This window comes from Marmota flaviventris, chromosome 19 (assembly GCF_047511675.1).
Source record: "Marmota flaviventris isolate mMarFla1 chromosome 19, mMarFla1.hap1, whole genome shotgun sequence".
Classification (NCBI taxonomy): Eukaryota; Metazoa; Chordata; class Mammalia; order Rodentia; family Sciuridae; genus Marmota; species Marmota flaviventris.
Genome location: NC_092516.1, coordinates 8,876,699 through 8,889,983, shown reverse-complemented (window position 1 = coordinate 8,889,983; position 13,285 = coordinate 8,876,699). Strand labels below are relative to the sequence as shown.

At 52.5% G+C, this 13,285-nt stretch overlaps 1 protein-coding gene across 5 annotated transcripts in view; it reads right to left on the bottom strand.

Moving 5' to 3' along the window:
* Nprl3 (NPR3 like, GATOR1 complex subunit) overlaps positions 1–13,285 on the bottom strand; it is a 34,850-nt gene that overhangs the window by 1,073 nt on the left and 20,492 nt on the right. For all 5 annotated transcript variants that reach the window (XM_027940362.2, XM_027940363.2, XM_071605529.1 and 2 more), the window contains 6 exons: positions 9,590–9,727; positions 8,109–8,265; positions 4,220–4,326; positions 3,651–3,780; positions 1,225–1,414; positions 358–550 (listed from right to left, as the gene is read on the bottom strand). In XM_027940362.2, coding sequence (XP_027796163.1) covers positions 358–550; positions 1,225–1,414; positions 3,651–3,780; positions 4,220–4,326; positions 8,109–8,265; positions 9,590–9,727 — 915 coding nt within the window. The remainder of the gene's footprint in view (positions 1–357; positions 551–1,224; positions 1,415–3,650; positions 3,781–4,219; positions 4,327–8,108; positions 8,266–9,589; positions 9,728–13,285) is intronic.

The following is a 13,285-nucleotide window of genomic DNA, read 5'->3' as shown; positions in this document are numbered from 1 at the left end:
GCTCCATTCTCCCATGCTGCTGTAGCAGGGAGTCCCTAAGCAAGGCTGCAGATGGTCCTTTCCAGGGTCTAGAGTGTGATTCACACTTAATGCTGGCAGCCTTACCTCTCCCAGGAAACCACACACCTCCAGTCAGGGTTGGGGGACAGGCTGTCAGGCCTATAAGATGCAGGGGTCCTGGGCAAATCCCTGCCAAGTCCTACTCGGGTAAGAACTTGCAGGGGATACTTCCAAAGACAGGCATATAGGCCCCAGACCTCAGTGACAGTGCTGAGATGCCATCTCACCCTGGCACATGTCATGTCAGGTATGCCCCTTCCACTTTCTGTACAGCTCCACCCAGCCACCAGCCCCCACCTGGCAAACATGCGCAGATCCTCAGGGTTCTGGGCAGCGGGTACACTGAGGATGGCTGCCCGCTCATGCTCTGACAGGCTGGCCAACAGGCTCTCCGTCATCCGCTTGTTCAGTGGTGAATCCCCACTGGGGAGCAGCTCTGCACTGGAGTTATCCATGCTGGGGCTGGTGAGGGTCATGTCATCACTGCTGGCTGTGTGTAGTACAGGTTAGGGTGGATTCCAGGATGCCAAGGGAGCAGTGAGGGCAGAGCCAGCCCCCACCTAGGGACACACATAGGGCTCCTCCTGGTTCCCCAGCTGCCCTACCCAGAAATTTGGCTGACACCCATCCCCTAGGTGTGACATTCCCCCTTGTGGCTCTGACCTAGAACGTGGGAGCAGCCCAAGGACCCTGAATAGGTCCATGGTATACCCCCTGTATCCCTAGGCATGTCTGGGTGAGATGCCACCTCACCCAGCTTGGAAGATGGAGCATCTGTACAGGCAAGGTCCTTGCATGAAGCCCACAGCCTGCCCCTAACCTGGGGCCCAGCACTTGGCAATGGATTTCCACCTTTAGGGATCTTCCTAGAAGTGACCATGACAGACAGTCTCCTCATGGGCCCTCAGGCACAGGAGTTTCAACTATCCTGGTGAAGTGAAATCCTGCTCTGATCCCAGGCTGGGGCTGCTCCTGGCCCGCAAGATCCTGCTAGAGAGGCCCAGGATAGCCATGGTGGGCAGAGAAGACAGGAAGGGTCTCGACGGGAGACACGGAGGCAGACACACACGTGTGCAGCCATGTGGAGGCACCTGTCACACTTCCTAGCTGCCACCCCATGTCTCCCCCATCGCTAGACAGATGACCCAGGTGAGGGAACCTTACTTGGAGAGCCAAAGCTTAAGGCATTGGGTGTGCTGAGGCTGCGGCCGCCGACCCGGGCAGTGAAGGGGACGTCCTCCTCCCGTAGGCGGGGCTCTTCCTCACTGGGGGAAGCCATCAGGCAGACATAAGTGTGCAGCTGGATGAGGAGCCGGTGCTGCAGCATCCACACCACCATCTGGATGAGCTGGGTCTGTGGGCAGGCAGTGGGTAAGGCCGGTTCCCCCATCCCAGTGTCAACCTCCTATGGCCATGGCCCCAAACGGCTTGGCATACTCTGGTGCTCAGTCCTTGGAAGGAAAGCTCCTCACCTCAGAAAAAAGAGCCCACAGCTGCTGGGAAGCTCTGCAATGCCTACTTGCCCCAAGGGAGGTCCCTAATCACACCACACTGGCTCCTACCACACACCTGGGCTGTGCTAGTGTCTGGCGAAGGAGCAGGGCCTGGGATGCAACCCTCCCTTTTCTGAGCTAGAACCATCTCTGTTTTGCCTCCCTCAGCCTCAGATAACTGGGAGCTGCTGCTGGTCCTAGTGAGCCAGTCCACCCCTGGGCAAACCTAGACACCATTTGGAAAGAGGTTGTTGGCAGAAAGTCCTCTTTCTGGATACACCTGAAGTCTGAACTGGACACACAAGTAGACCCAGAAGGAAGCCAGGAAAGGGTCCCCTGCTCAGGGTGGAGCCAGTGCCCCTCTCACCATACAACAGGTCCAGGCCAGGCCCTCTGTGGCTGGACCTAAAACAGAGCAATGTGCCTTGTGCAGGTCCCAGACCCAGAGCAAGGTGTATGTATGGACAGTCTCTTCCTTGAAGGCCTGCAAGGAACTGCTGACTGGGGTCACCTGGGCTAGGGTTGGGAGGGGAATGGGGGAATGTATGTGCTAATCCTTTAAAAAAACAAAACTCAAAAGGACTGCAAAATATATAAACTTAAAGTGAAATTAAGAAATAAAGGGGGGGGGCTGGGATTGTGGCTCAGCGGTAGAGCACTCACCTAGCACGTGTGAGGCCTGGGTTCAATCCTCAGTACCACATAAAAATAAAGGTATTATGTCCAACTACAACTAGAAAATAAATATTAAAAAAAAAAAAGAAAGAAAAAAAGGGGGACTGGAGTTGTAGCTCAGTGGTGGATCATTTGCCTTGCATGTGTGGGGCACTGGGTTCCAATCTCAGCACCACATAAAAATAAATCTATAGGGCTGGGGATGTGGCTCAAGCGGTAGCGCGCTCGCCTGGCATGCGTGCGGCCCGGGTTCGATCCTCAGCACCACATACAAACAAAGATGTTGTGCCCGCCGAAAACTAAAATAAATAAATAAATAAATATTTTTAAAAAAATAAAATAAATCTATAAAGATATTGTGTCCATCTAGAACTAAGGAAATATTAAAAAAAAGAAATAAAGGGCCAGGTATGGTGGTGCAGACCCATAATACCAGCACCTCAGAAGCTGAGGTGGGAGGATCACAAGTTGGATGCCAGCCTGGGCAACTTAGCAAGACCCTGTATCAAAATAAAATATAAAAAGGGCTGCTGGTGGAGTACCAGTGCAATCCCCAGTATTGGGGGGAAAAAAGAAAGAACAGCAAGGGGCTTCATAAGCACTAGAGCATGCATCCCAGGGACTTGAGGGAAACAAACCTGGCTCCACCTGAGCCCCTACAGGGTCTGGGGCAGCCACTAGGGAATGACCTGCAAAACCCACCCCATCACACAATACTGGGAAGCTTCTGCTGGGTGGGAGCACTGCCAGCCCTTGCCCAGGACAGAGGAGGCAGGGTACAGATGCAGAGTGTCTTGTTCAGCTGGAAGAAGCTGGCAGGGCTCCTAGAAACCATGCTCCATGAAAGACGGTATTTAGAGCTCTGTCACGCTCAGCGTCTAAATGAGCTGAAAACACCAGGATCTTGCTCTCATTCACAATTTGAGAAGGAAAAGGGCTTGATTTTAAGCACGGGTTTTTGCCTGGTAGATCTGGATTTAACTAAAACAAATACTTGGCTTTTGGAAAGAAAGCCTTGAGAACACCCAGCCTATCTCAGACACCTGGTCCTATCCCATCTGACCAGTGAAGGGGCAAACCTGCCTGGCACCTATGAACAGTGACACCCTACAGTCCACACAGGAAGCCACATACCATCTGCCATGTCAGGAGGAAGCCTCCCCACACCCAACCCAGGACCCTTTGATAAGAAGATTCCAGGCCTGGTGGCCACAGGACCCCCTTGAACACCCAGGGAAGTGGGCAAGAGGCCAACTCACTTGGAGAGGGGGAACCTTCCATCTGTGGGCACCCCAGACCCAGAGGCAGCACAACAGCCAGTGCTCACCTGCCACATGGCATCTGCAACAGCAAGCCCCCCAAAACAAGGCAGAACGGCAGCAGCACTGAGAGTCTACAGCTCCTGCAGCTGCCACGACTCACCTCCTGCGCAGGGGGTGCCAGGGGGTTCCTGAACTCGGACAAGGAGACAGGCAAAGAGAACTTGGCAAGGATGGACGGCAGGTCGCAGGATGGGAACTGGCGGGAGAACTGCTCAGCCAGTGGGGAATACCTGGGGATAGGCGAGTCCAGTGGTGGGCACAGCAGACCTGTGGGCAGCACCCTCAGCACAGGCCCTCAGTGGGCAATAGGGAATCTGTGCTGGGTGGGCCAGCCGCTGTGAGGACAGAATGAATGTAAGGTGACACGGCAGAGCTGGGCAAGCCTTCAGGTGGACAGAGTCCTGGCACTTTCCCTTAAGGGGTAGCAGAAGCCACAGGCACTGGCTACCCCAAACCCCTCTCTGATCTTGGTCAGGAGGAAGTGGTCCTGATGCAGGCAGGGCCAGCCAGACCAGAATCAGGATGGGCACAGTTGAAATCAGTCACTCAGTGGGAGTGGGAGCCTAGCCTCGAGGCCTCCAGTGCCTCTGAAGCCTGGCAGCCCAGGGAGCATCCCCAGAAGGGTTGGCGGGACTCGCCCTCCCCACCATGGGCACTGGTGGTACTCACAGACACACACTGGCATTGGGAGACAGCACGTAGACATTGTTCTCACACAGCGGGTAGATGATGACAGCTTTGCCCCAGTACACCAGGTGAGCCGCAAGCTGGAACACCTGCAGGCCACAGATGGCTGGGAGGACCAGGCCTAGGATACTATGGTCTTCCTGCTCTGGAGAAGCTGGTCCAAAGCTCATGCAGCACAGACCCTATGGCCATGGCCCCTGGAGTCCCTTCCCTGACTTGGGCAGCACCTCCCACCAGGTGGCAGGTCCCACAGTGTCTCCTGGGACCAGAGCCTTTTCATCACTGCTGCCTGCACTATCGACCGCTGCCAATTCCTGGCCAGACCCTGTGCTGCTGCGCTCTTGCTGAGGAACAGTACTGTCAGGCCCAGGCTTCAAGCCCAAGAGCATGGGGACATTTGGAATGTAGAGTAGTACAGGTGGACCCAGCGAGGCAGGGGGCTTGGCTGGGTGTCCCAGCAGAGGCACAGCCCTACCCACACCCACCAGGACCCCAGCTCGGCTCCCCAAGAAGGAGTAGATGTGGAGTTACTAGCCTAACACCCCTGCACACCCAAAGGCCCCAGATTTGTTCCTGTGGGCCCTACCTTCCCCTAGAGAACATCCTGCCACACTGTTCTTCTGGGCCCTCACACATCAGGAGTCCTTTCCAGGAACCTCAAGCACCCCAGCTTCTCATGGAGGAGAGGTCTGAGAGCAACAGTTGTGCTCCTGCCTGTGTCTCCCTGGATACATTCTGTCCTTGGGGCAGGTGGGCCTCCAGTGTGTTGAACCACCCCTACCTGGACAGAGGCCTGCTGTGCTGCAGAGGACACATCTACTCAGCTCAGCAAATGGGAGCCCCAGTGGTATCAACACGGAGGAAACAGCAGGTCCATCACTGCCCCTCTTCTCTCAACCCAAATGCAGAGCTGCCCATTTTCCTTGTCTCCACTCTTCTCTCTGCTGCAGCAGCTGGCCTGGTCTCTGCTTTTCCAGGCCATCTCTACAAGCAGAGCACCATGCTAGAGGCTAGAAGTCACAGGGCCAGAACCCAGCAATGCTCCCTCTGAAATCCAGGACAGAACCTGCCCTTGCCTCCTCCAGCTGCCAGTGTCTCTCAGCTGGTGGCTCCATGGTCACTCTGACTCTTGCTTAATGGGGCCCTTGTGATTACATTAAGGGCCCACCAGGAAAATCTCCCCATCTCAAGATCCTTAACATCCTAACATCTGTGAAGTCCCACAAAAGGCCACACCCACAGGTGCTGGGATTCGGATGTAGATCTGTGAGGGTCAATATTCAGTCAGTCATAAGGAACATACACTCAGAAGGCGGAGGCATGAGGACCACAAGTTTGAGGCCAGACTAGGCAACATAGTGAATCTCTGTTTCAAAATTAAAAATAGGGCTAGGTTGTGGTTCAATGGTAGAGGGCTTGCCTAGCATGCATGAGGCACTGGGTTTGATCCTCAGCACCACATAAAAATTAATAAATAAAAAGGCATTGTGTCGGGCTGGGGATGTAGCTCAAGCGGTAGCGCGCTCGCCTGGCATGCGTGCGGCCCGGGTTCGACCCTCAGCACCACATACTAACAAAGATGTTGTGTCTGCCGGAAAAATAAAATAAATAAACATTTAAAAAAAAAAAAAAAAAGGCATTGTGTCAATCTACAACTAAAAAATTACTTAAAAATAAATAAATAAATAAAAGGGCTGGGGATTGGCTTAGTGGTAGGGTTCAACTCCCCATACTGAAAAAAAACAAATAATATACAATGGGACCATAACTTTATTTCAAAGTTATGTGCTTTTTTTTAGGGCACAGTGGCATGCACGTATAGTCCCAGCTACTCAGAAAGCCAAAACACGAGAACCTTTGAGCCCAGGAGTTCAAGACCTTGGGCAATATATACAGACCCCATCTCGGGTTGGGCTGGGGATATGGCTCAAGCAGTAACTCGCTCGCCTGGCATGCTCGGGGCGCTGGGTTCGATCCTCAGCACCACGTAAAATAAAGAAGTTGTGTCCACCGAAACTGAAAAATAAATATTAAAATAAATTCTCTCTCTCTCTTTTTCTGTCTTAAAAAAAAAAAAAACTAGATGGATCTACAGGTTCTGGAATATTAGATTAGATCTATAGGTTCTGGAATATTAGATTAGAGGGACTTCCTCTTCCTGTCTCTGTAATACCTGTAACATTTCAATTTTCAATAGAGAATATATTTATTTACTTATTTATAGGCTCTGGGGGTTGAACCCAGCAGTGCTTTACCACTGAGGAACATCCCCAGTCTTTTTTTAATTTTTATTATTATTATTTTTAAATTTTTAGTTGTAGATGGACACAATACTTTTGTTTATTTATTTTTATGTGGTGCTAAGGAACAAATCCAATGCCTCACATGTGGAAGGCAAGCGCTCTACCTCTGAGCTACAACCCCAGCCCCTTTTTTATTTTTTATTTTGAGACAGAGTCATACTAAGTTGCCTAGGCTGGCCTAGAACTTGCAATCCTCCAGCCTCAGCTTCCCACATCTCTAGGGTTACAGGTGTGGCCACTGTGCCCAAATGAGTAAGAATATACTGATTTTACCATTAAACACTATTTGCACTAAGATGGAGCATGAGTGATGTTAAAACATCCTGTGACATTCACACCTGAGGAAGATGCTCCCCAAAGGACTAGCGCCACCTGGGGGCATGGCACCCTGCTTAAAGGCTGGCAGGGTGAGCCATTAGGGTTCATTCAGGGTTTCCACACAGCCTTGCTGCAGCAAGAAAGGGTGAGGCGCAGGCTCAGCACAGTGAAGACTGAGTGCCCGGCTCCTTTCAGGGTATGCAAAGCCTCAGCCTTCCCCATACTGGCCCTGTCCTGCAAGTGTGGGAATGGTGAGACCACATGGGTGAACAGGATGCGGTCCTCACTGGGTCCTGTCCAGTCCAGGAGCCAGAGTGAAGCACAAAGCCAGACTCCAGTGCGTGCTCTAGCAGAGCAGATAAAGGTCAGGGCACACAGAGCACATCCAGACTCACACTGAAAGAGAATTTGAAATGCTGTTTTGGGAAAAAAAATAGGCAGAAATGTCACTGCAGGAGCTTCACAGGCCAAGCTGAGCTTAGGAACCTGGGCAAGCAGAGCCCAAGTGGCCTAGCCTTGGCATCTGCTGCCGCCTGGTGGCCATGTGGTGCATACCAACACCAGACACCCTGGGCCATCCACAGGCACTCCTGGTCCTCTCCTTGGATGGTACCCACGGCCCTGGCCAATGTCACCCCATCAAAAGCTGGGTCCTTGCCTGCCAGCTTCTTCTTGTGCCCCGCCCGCACTCCAATCATATCCACCCTGGCCAAGGCTGAGGGTCCCTCCCTTAGAGTGCATGGCCCAGCAAGAGGGTGGCATCTCATACAAAGAAGAGGCAGCACAAATGTACACAGTGTAAAGGCCACAGCTCAGACCCTGGCTCAGCACGTGGCGGGCCCATGTGCAAGCTTCTGCCCTCATGTCCCACATGCTTGTTCCTGTGCCTCTGGGAGACTTCATGCACTGGCCAAGTGCACTATGTGCCATCTCCCCCGCAAAGCCAGCCCTGGGTCCTGTCCTCCAGACCTTTGCCCAGTGCTGGGAGTTCCTCCCTCCTGCCTCCCATAGCTCACCTCCATTTCTCTGCATTCAAGACCAAAGAAGTCAACCCAAAACTTAGGTCAGACTCAGATGTCAGAACCTCAAGCACCCCAGGAACTGGCCTGGTCAGGGCATATAATGCAATAGCTCTCAGCTGAAGAGAGGGCCTGGGAGGCAGCATGGTGAGCAACCTGCTTTCCTGGTGCCTCCCACCACCACCCTGGGGCTGCCTGCTCTGCATGCAATCCAAGTACCCCAGGCCCTACCTGCAGCAAAGCCAGGTCAGCATCCTGGGCTAACTGCTGTAGGTTCTTCACAGCAGACGTGGTCTTGATCACCCGCACCAGAGCTGGGGAACAGTCGACGGGGAGCTCACTCAGCAGGGACTTCTCATCACTGAGCAGCAGCAAGGCATGGTAGGGGCTGAGAAGCAAAGTCATGTCAGTGGGCCTGTGAATCACAGGGCCCCTGCACCAGGCAGGTACCCAGAACTCACTGCACTGTGGAGAAGTGGGATGAGGGAGGAACCAAAGAGAAGGGCAGCAGTGTCCAGGAGCCTTCATAAAAAATTTGCAAGGCTCACTGCTGCCCTTGGGAGAAAACAAATTAGACCAAAACTGAGGTGGGCCATACTCTACCTCTGGGGTGCCTAGCACAGGTTTACTGATTGAATGAATCAAAGAATCTTTCCTAAGTAAATGGTCTCAAACATGGGAAAAGCAAAATCCTCTCCACAGACTACGAATAGAACTACCTAAAAATACATTTAGCAAGGGACTGGAGGGAAGGCGTCACTTGGGACACTGATGGGGGTGGGGAGGGTCCAGGCATGCTTTGCTTTCCCTGGTTTCCAAACATTCAAGAATGCGTCCAGATTTCCTTTCTTTTCCTCCTTTTTTTTTTTTTTTTTGGTGGTGCTGGGATTGCCCTTAGCATACCAGGTTTCTTTCCTTCTCTTTCTTTTGTTTGGGGATCAAACTCAGAGCCTCGCATAGGCTAGGCTAGTGCTCCACCACAGAGCCACACCCCAGCCCCCAGGTTTCTTTTTACTATTTAGATAGTACTCAAGGAAATAGGGGACTTGGTGTAGGCGCATGTGTGCCTGAGCCGCAAGACTGGGTCTAGCTCACCCCTCAGAGAAAATCAATGTAGCCGAGAAGCTAGGATCTACGTCACCATGAGATGACATCTGCCCTGGCCCAGGACTGGCTCCTCCTCATGCTCAGCCACACAGCCCAGGCTGGCTGGGAGGCCCAGGGGAGAGGGGTTGGGTCATTTCTGAACCGAACTGGACACAAAATCATGGTTTACTAAGAGCAGAATTCTACCTGCCAACTTTTAGAGGAAAATATATTTTTTTCTTTTTTGGCGGTACTAGGGATTGAATTTAGGGGGTGCTCTACCATTAAGCTACACCCCCAGCCCCATTTATCTATCTATCTATCTATCTAAAATTTTTGAGATAGGGTCTCACTAAGCACCCAAGTAGCTGGGACTACCTGCATCAACACCACACCCAGAAAATAGTTTTAATGTTTTGTTGTTGTTTTTTGAGACAGGGACTTGCTAAATTACTTAGGGCCTCACTAAATTGTTGAGACTGATTTTGAACTTGCAATCCTCCTGCCTCAGTCTCCCAGTCCCTGGGATTACAGGTGTGTACCACTACACCCAGCTCAGAAAAGAGAATTTCTGGAACAAGTCTTAGGCAAAGCTTCAGGTGGTGACCACAGGGAAGGGCTCTCACCGGATGGCTTTCAGGCTCCGCTCGATGGCCTCAGGGGGAATCAGGCTGGAGGCAGCATAGTGGATCTTGTGGGGCAGACAGAAGCTTACTTCCAGCCAGCTGTTGATGTGGAGCCGCACCACACCAGATGTGCACAGGCTGCAGAGAGTGGAGTCAGGACTGTTCACACAGCAACACTCTTAAGTGCATGCACAGATCACAGCACCAGACCCAGTGTGGCCCCAGCACACTGCTCTGCTGGGTGGAGGAAACTGCAGGGGGAAACTTCATGGACCAGAAAGCATCTTTTCAGTGCATGTAAGAAAGCTTGTTAGGAACACACACAAATGCACCTCTCACTAGAAAAGGGGTGTCTGTGGCCCACTCAGCCTACTAGGGTTTAACGGAAGCCTCTTCTACCTCTAGGGCATCTAACCTGGCCCCCTGCCTGCCTACCTGGCACACACAGCATGTCCATCCTGTGAAGGGGCCTGCCATGAATACCTGGTGCTGGCCCTCACAGGTTTGCCAGGCAGGGTGTAGGCTGTGTCCCAAGAGGAGAAGTGAGTAGGAGAGGGAATGTCAAGGTTCCTAGAAAGTTATAGTGGTGGGATGTGTCAGCCTCTGGGGAAGATGCTCCCTGGGCTCCATCCTGACCTGGCTGAGGTGAAAGTCAATGGCCCTCCTGTGTCCCTCTATGGAACAACTCAGTTCTCAAATAGGAGCAAAGCTCAGGACAGTTCTCCAAACCACCCACTGAGACAGGGCCTCCTTCCATCCTGTTTCCACTCAAGAGAGTAGCCAAGAAATGCTTTTCCCATCACCTCCAACCTGCTCTGCTGGTTCTAGCTCCCACTAGGGTTAAGCCAAGACATCTACATCGGGCTAAGTGTGGAGCTCAGCAATGCTACACACAGGTGACAATCACGTGAGAGGTGCTGAGGCTCCAGATCAGCAGCTCCAGGATGGGTAAGGAGCTCAGCCCGCCCCAGGTCAGAATGCACAAAGCCCCTCGGATCTCTGGAACACACTAGCATCTAGAGCTGAGATGGCCAGTGTGTAGGCAGCCCCTCAACCCCTCCTGGCACCTGTAGAACATTCTTACAGCCTTGTCCCCAAATCCTCAAGAAACAGACCAATAGCTCAAGTTTCTCTCTCAAGTTCTCCACAGGGTTGGCATTCATGTCAAATACTGAGGAACAGCCTGGCCTCTTAAGGAATCAAAAATGACACTGTGTGAGACTTGCCAGGGGACCCAGGTTTGTTAGCTGCTTAATGTGAGTAAGCAACAGTTAGGATCTCAGTATCCACAGCAGCAAGAGAGAGGAGCGACAAGGAGGTCCAGTTGGCTGCTCAGTGGCCGGCTCCATGGGAACTACTGGCCAGGCTCCTCCACTTCAATGGTGGTCAGATGGTAAAAGTAAAAAGTTCTTCTATTTCTTTTTTCTTTCTTTCCTTTTTAGTGGTACTAGGGATTGAACCTGGGGCACACTTCCACTGAGCTACATTCTCAGCCCTTTTTATTTTTCATTCTGAGACAGGGTCTCCCTAAGCTGCTCAGACTGGCTTTGAACATTGGCTCCTCCTGCCACAGTCACCAGAGTAGCTCATGGTTGCTTTTGGCCAAGAATCAAAACTGAACACCAAGATTCCTACCATTTCACTCACTGCTATTTCCTGCTCAAAGAGCTCAGCAATGCTGCACACAGGTGAAAACCACCTGAGAGATGCTGAGGCACCAAAAACTGTTTCCCACACTGTTCAGAGGACAGAATACTTACAGCCTTGCACTTTGGGGGCTCAAACTCAGCAGTACCGAGGAAGATGAACTTGACCATAAACAAGTTGCACAGCTGTGAGAAACACTAGAGAGTTACAAGACAGGTGAAGGAGAAGAGGGTACAGATGCGTGCATGGAGCAGGGGCCTGGGGCGGGGAGAGCCGGACGAGTACCCCCTGTGGGTGCAAGGAAATCTGGGACACAGGTTTGGCCACCTTACACTGCTGACGGCATGGGGCCTGCTTATGATGGGTGCCCTGCTTTCCACGTGGACTCAACTCTATTCTCCTGAGCATCTGCTTACCTGCAGCTGCCTTGCACCTCTGAGCACCAGGCACTGAAGCTGCTCATTTCAGACTAACAAGTTCCAAGCTCTGCAGTGTGGGGCACAATGCCATGGCCAGAAGCACCCAAGGCAAAGCTCTGCAGCAGCCAGGGACAACAGTCCTAGGAAAGGGCCTGTGGACTGTAGCCTCCAACTCCAGGGAGTCAGGAGCCTCAGTGAAGTCTGCCAGGAGGAGGGAAGAGAAAGGTTTGTCCCTGGTTTGAAAGCCCAGTTTCAAGAACAGACCCATGGTTTAGGTCCTAAAAGGCTTGCTGCTTAGCTTGTACTTCTATCTTCAGGGTGTTTAATGGTCTGGCTGAAAACACAGTGCCCCAGGCTTATCCAGCTCTCACATTACCAGGAGGGCCCAGCCCAGTCTGCAAGGGGAGATAGATGATCCTGCCACAGCCCCGCATCCCACACAATGACTATGCAAAGGCAACATGTTATCTTCCACACCCAAGTTGGGTGTGCCCAAGCCAACCTACCCCCTTCACGCTCAGCATCTGGAAGAGGATGCCAATTCCCAACCGTTAGCTAACAATTGAAAGGTCATTTTGTGGTCTCATTCTGGTCATGTTCCTACCCTAGGACAGAGACCTGTAATGCTATCCCAAGCACTGCATCCTCTGGCCCCATACTCAGGTTGGGCTATGCTCCACGTGGGAGGCACTGTGCAACCCAAGAAGCATAAGCGCACTGCGAGAGCCCAGCTGGTGACGTCATGCAGAAGTCCATGCACAGGAAATACACACTCCTGTGCAGGCCGGCCTTGCTGTGGAAACCAGCAGTGTGAGGCCCAACACCACGTGCCTCCTATCTGGCCAGGCCCCCATAATGTCCCCAGGCTCTGCCCTCCCAGGTCCACCTCAGGCCCTTGTGCCTGAGAGAACTCCATAGGACACTTCCACATCACTGCCCTCCTGCTGTTCTAAGTTCCTTCCACCAACAGTGGAAGAGCAGTGTTCCTCCACATGCTGAGCACTAGAGCTGCTACTGAAGGGATGTCCCTGCCCTCCTGGGGGACACAATCCAGTGGTCACATGAACAAGGCAGACGCTCTCACTGAGGTCATAGCACTCCCCAGGGAAGCATGTGCTGGAACAGTCAAGGTGGCCTCCTGAGGGAGCCACACTCCCAGCCTAGATTCACAGGCATAGCAGGTCCCAGAGGTGACCAGGATGACTAGGCTATTCAGTTATAGCACAACCCTAGCTCTGGATGAAGACATCAACTCGGGACTAGTCTCTCTGAAATGCCCCAGTCAGATCCACAGTCTCATTAAGCCTCACAGCTTCTTGTCTTTCAATTCTGCTCTGAGAAATTCCCTGGGGATCTGGCAGAAGGCCACTGTCAGAAGAAAGGAGCTATGTTGTGTTCTCAGCTACCTGGTTGATTCTATATGCAGCCTCTCCTCTGGGCATGGTCTCAAGACCCACATGGACCAGGTAAGATGAGGATGGACGGCAGGCCACAGGCCAGAGGATGCTCAGGCAGTTCCAGAGCTATGCAGGCACCAAGTGGGGGTGGGAACTTCTCCCGTAAAACAGTGCAGCTCCCAGCATCTCTGGGGCAGGACTCAGGGCCAGAACTCCCAGTACACAGGGTGCCT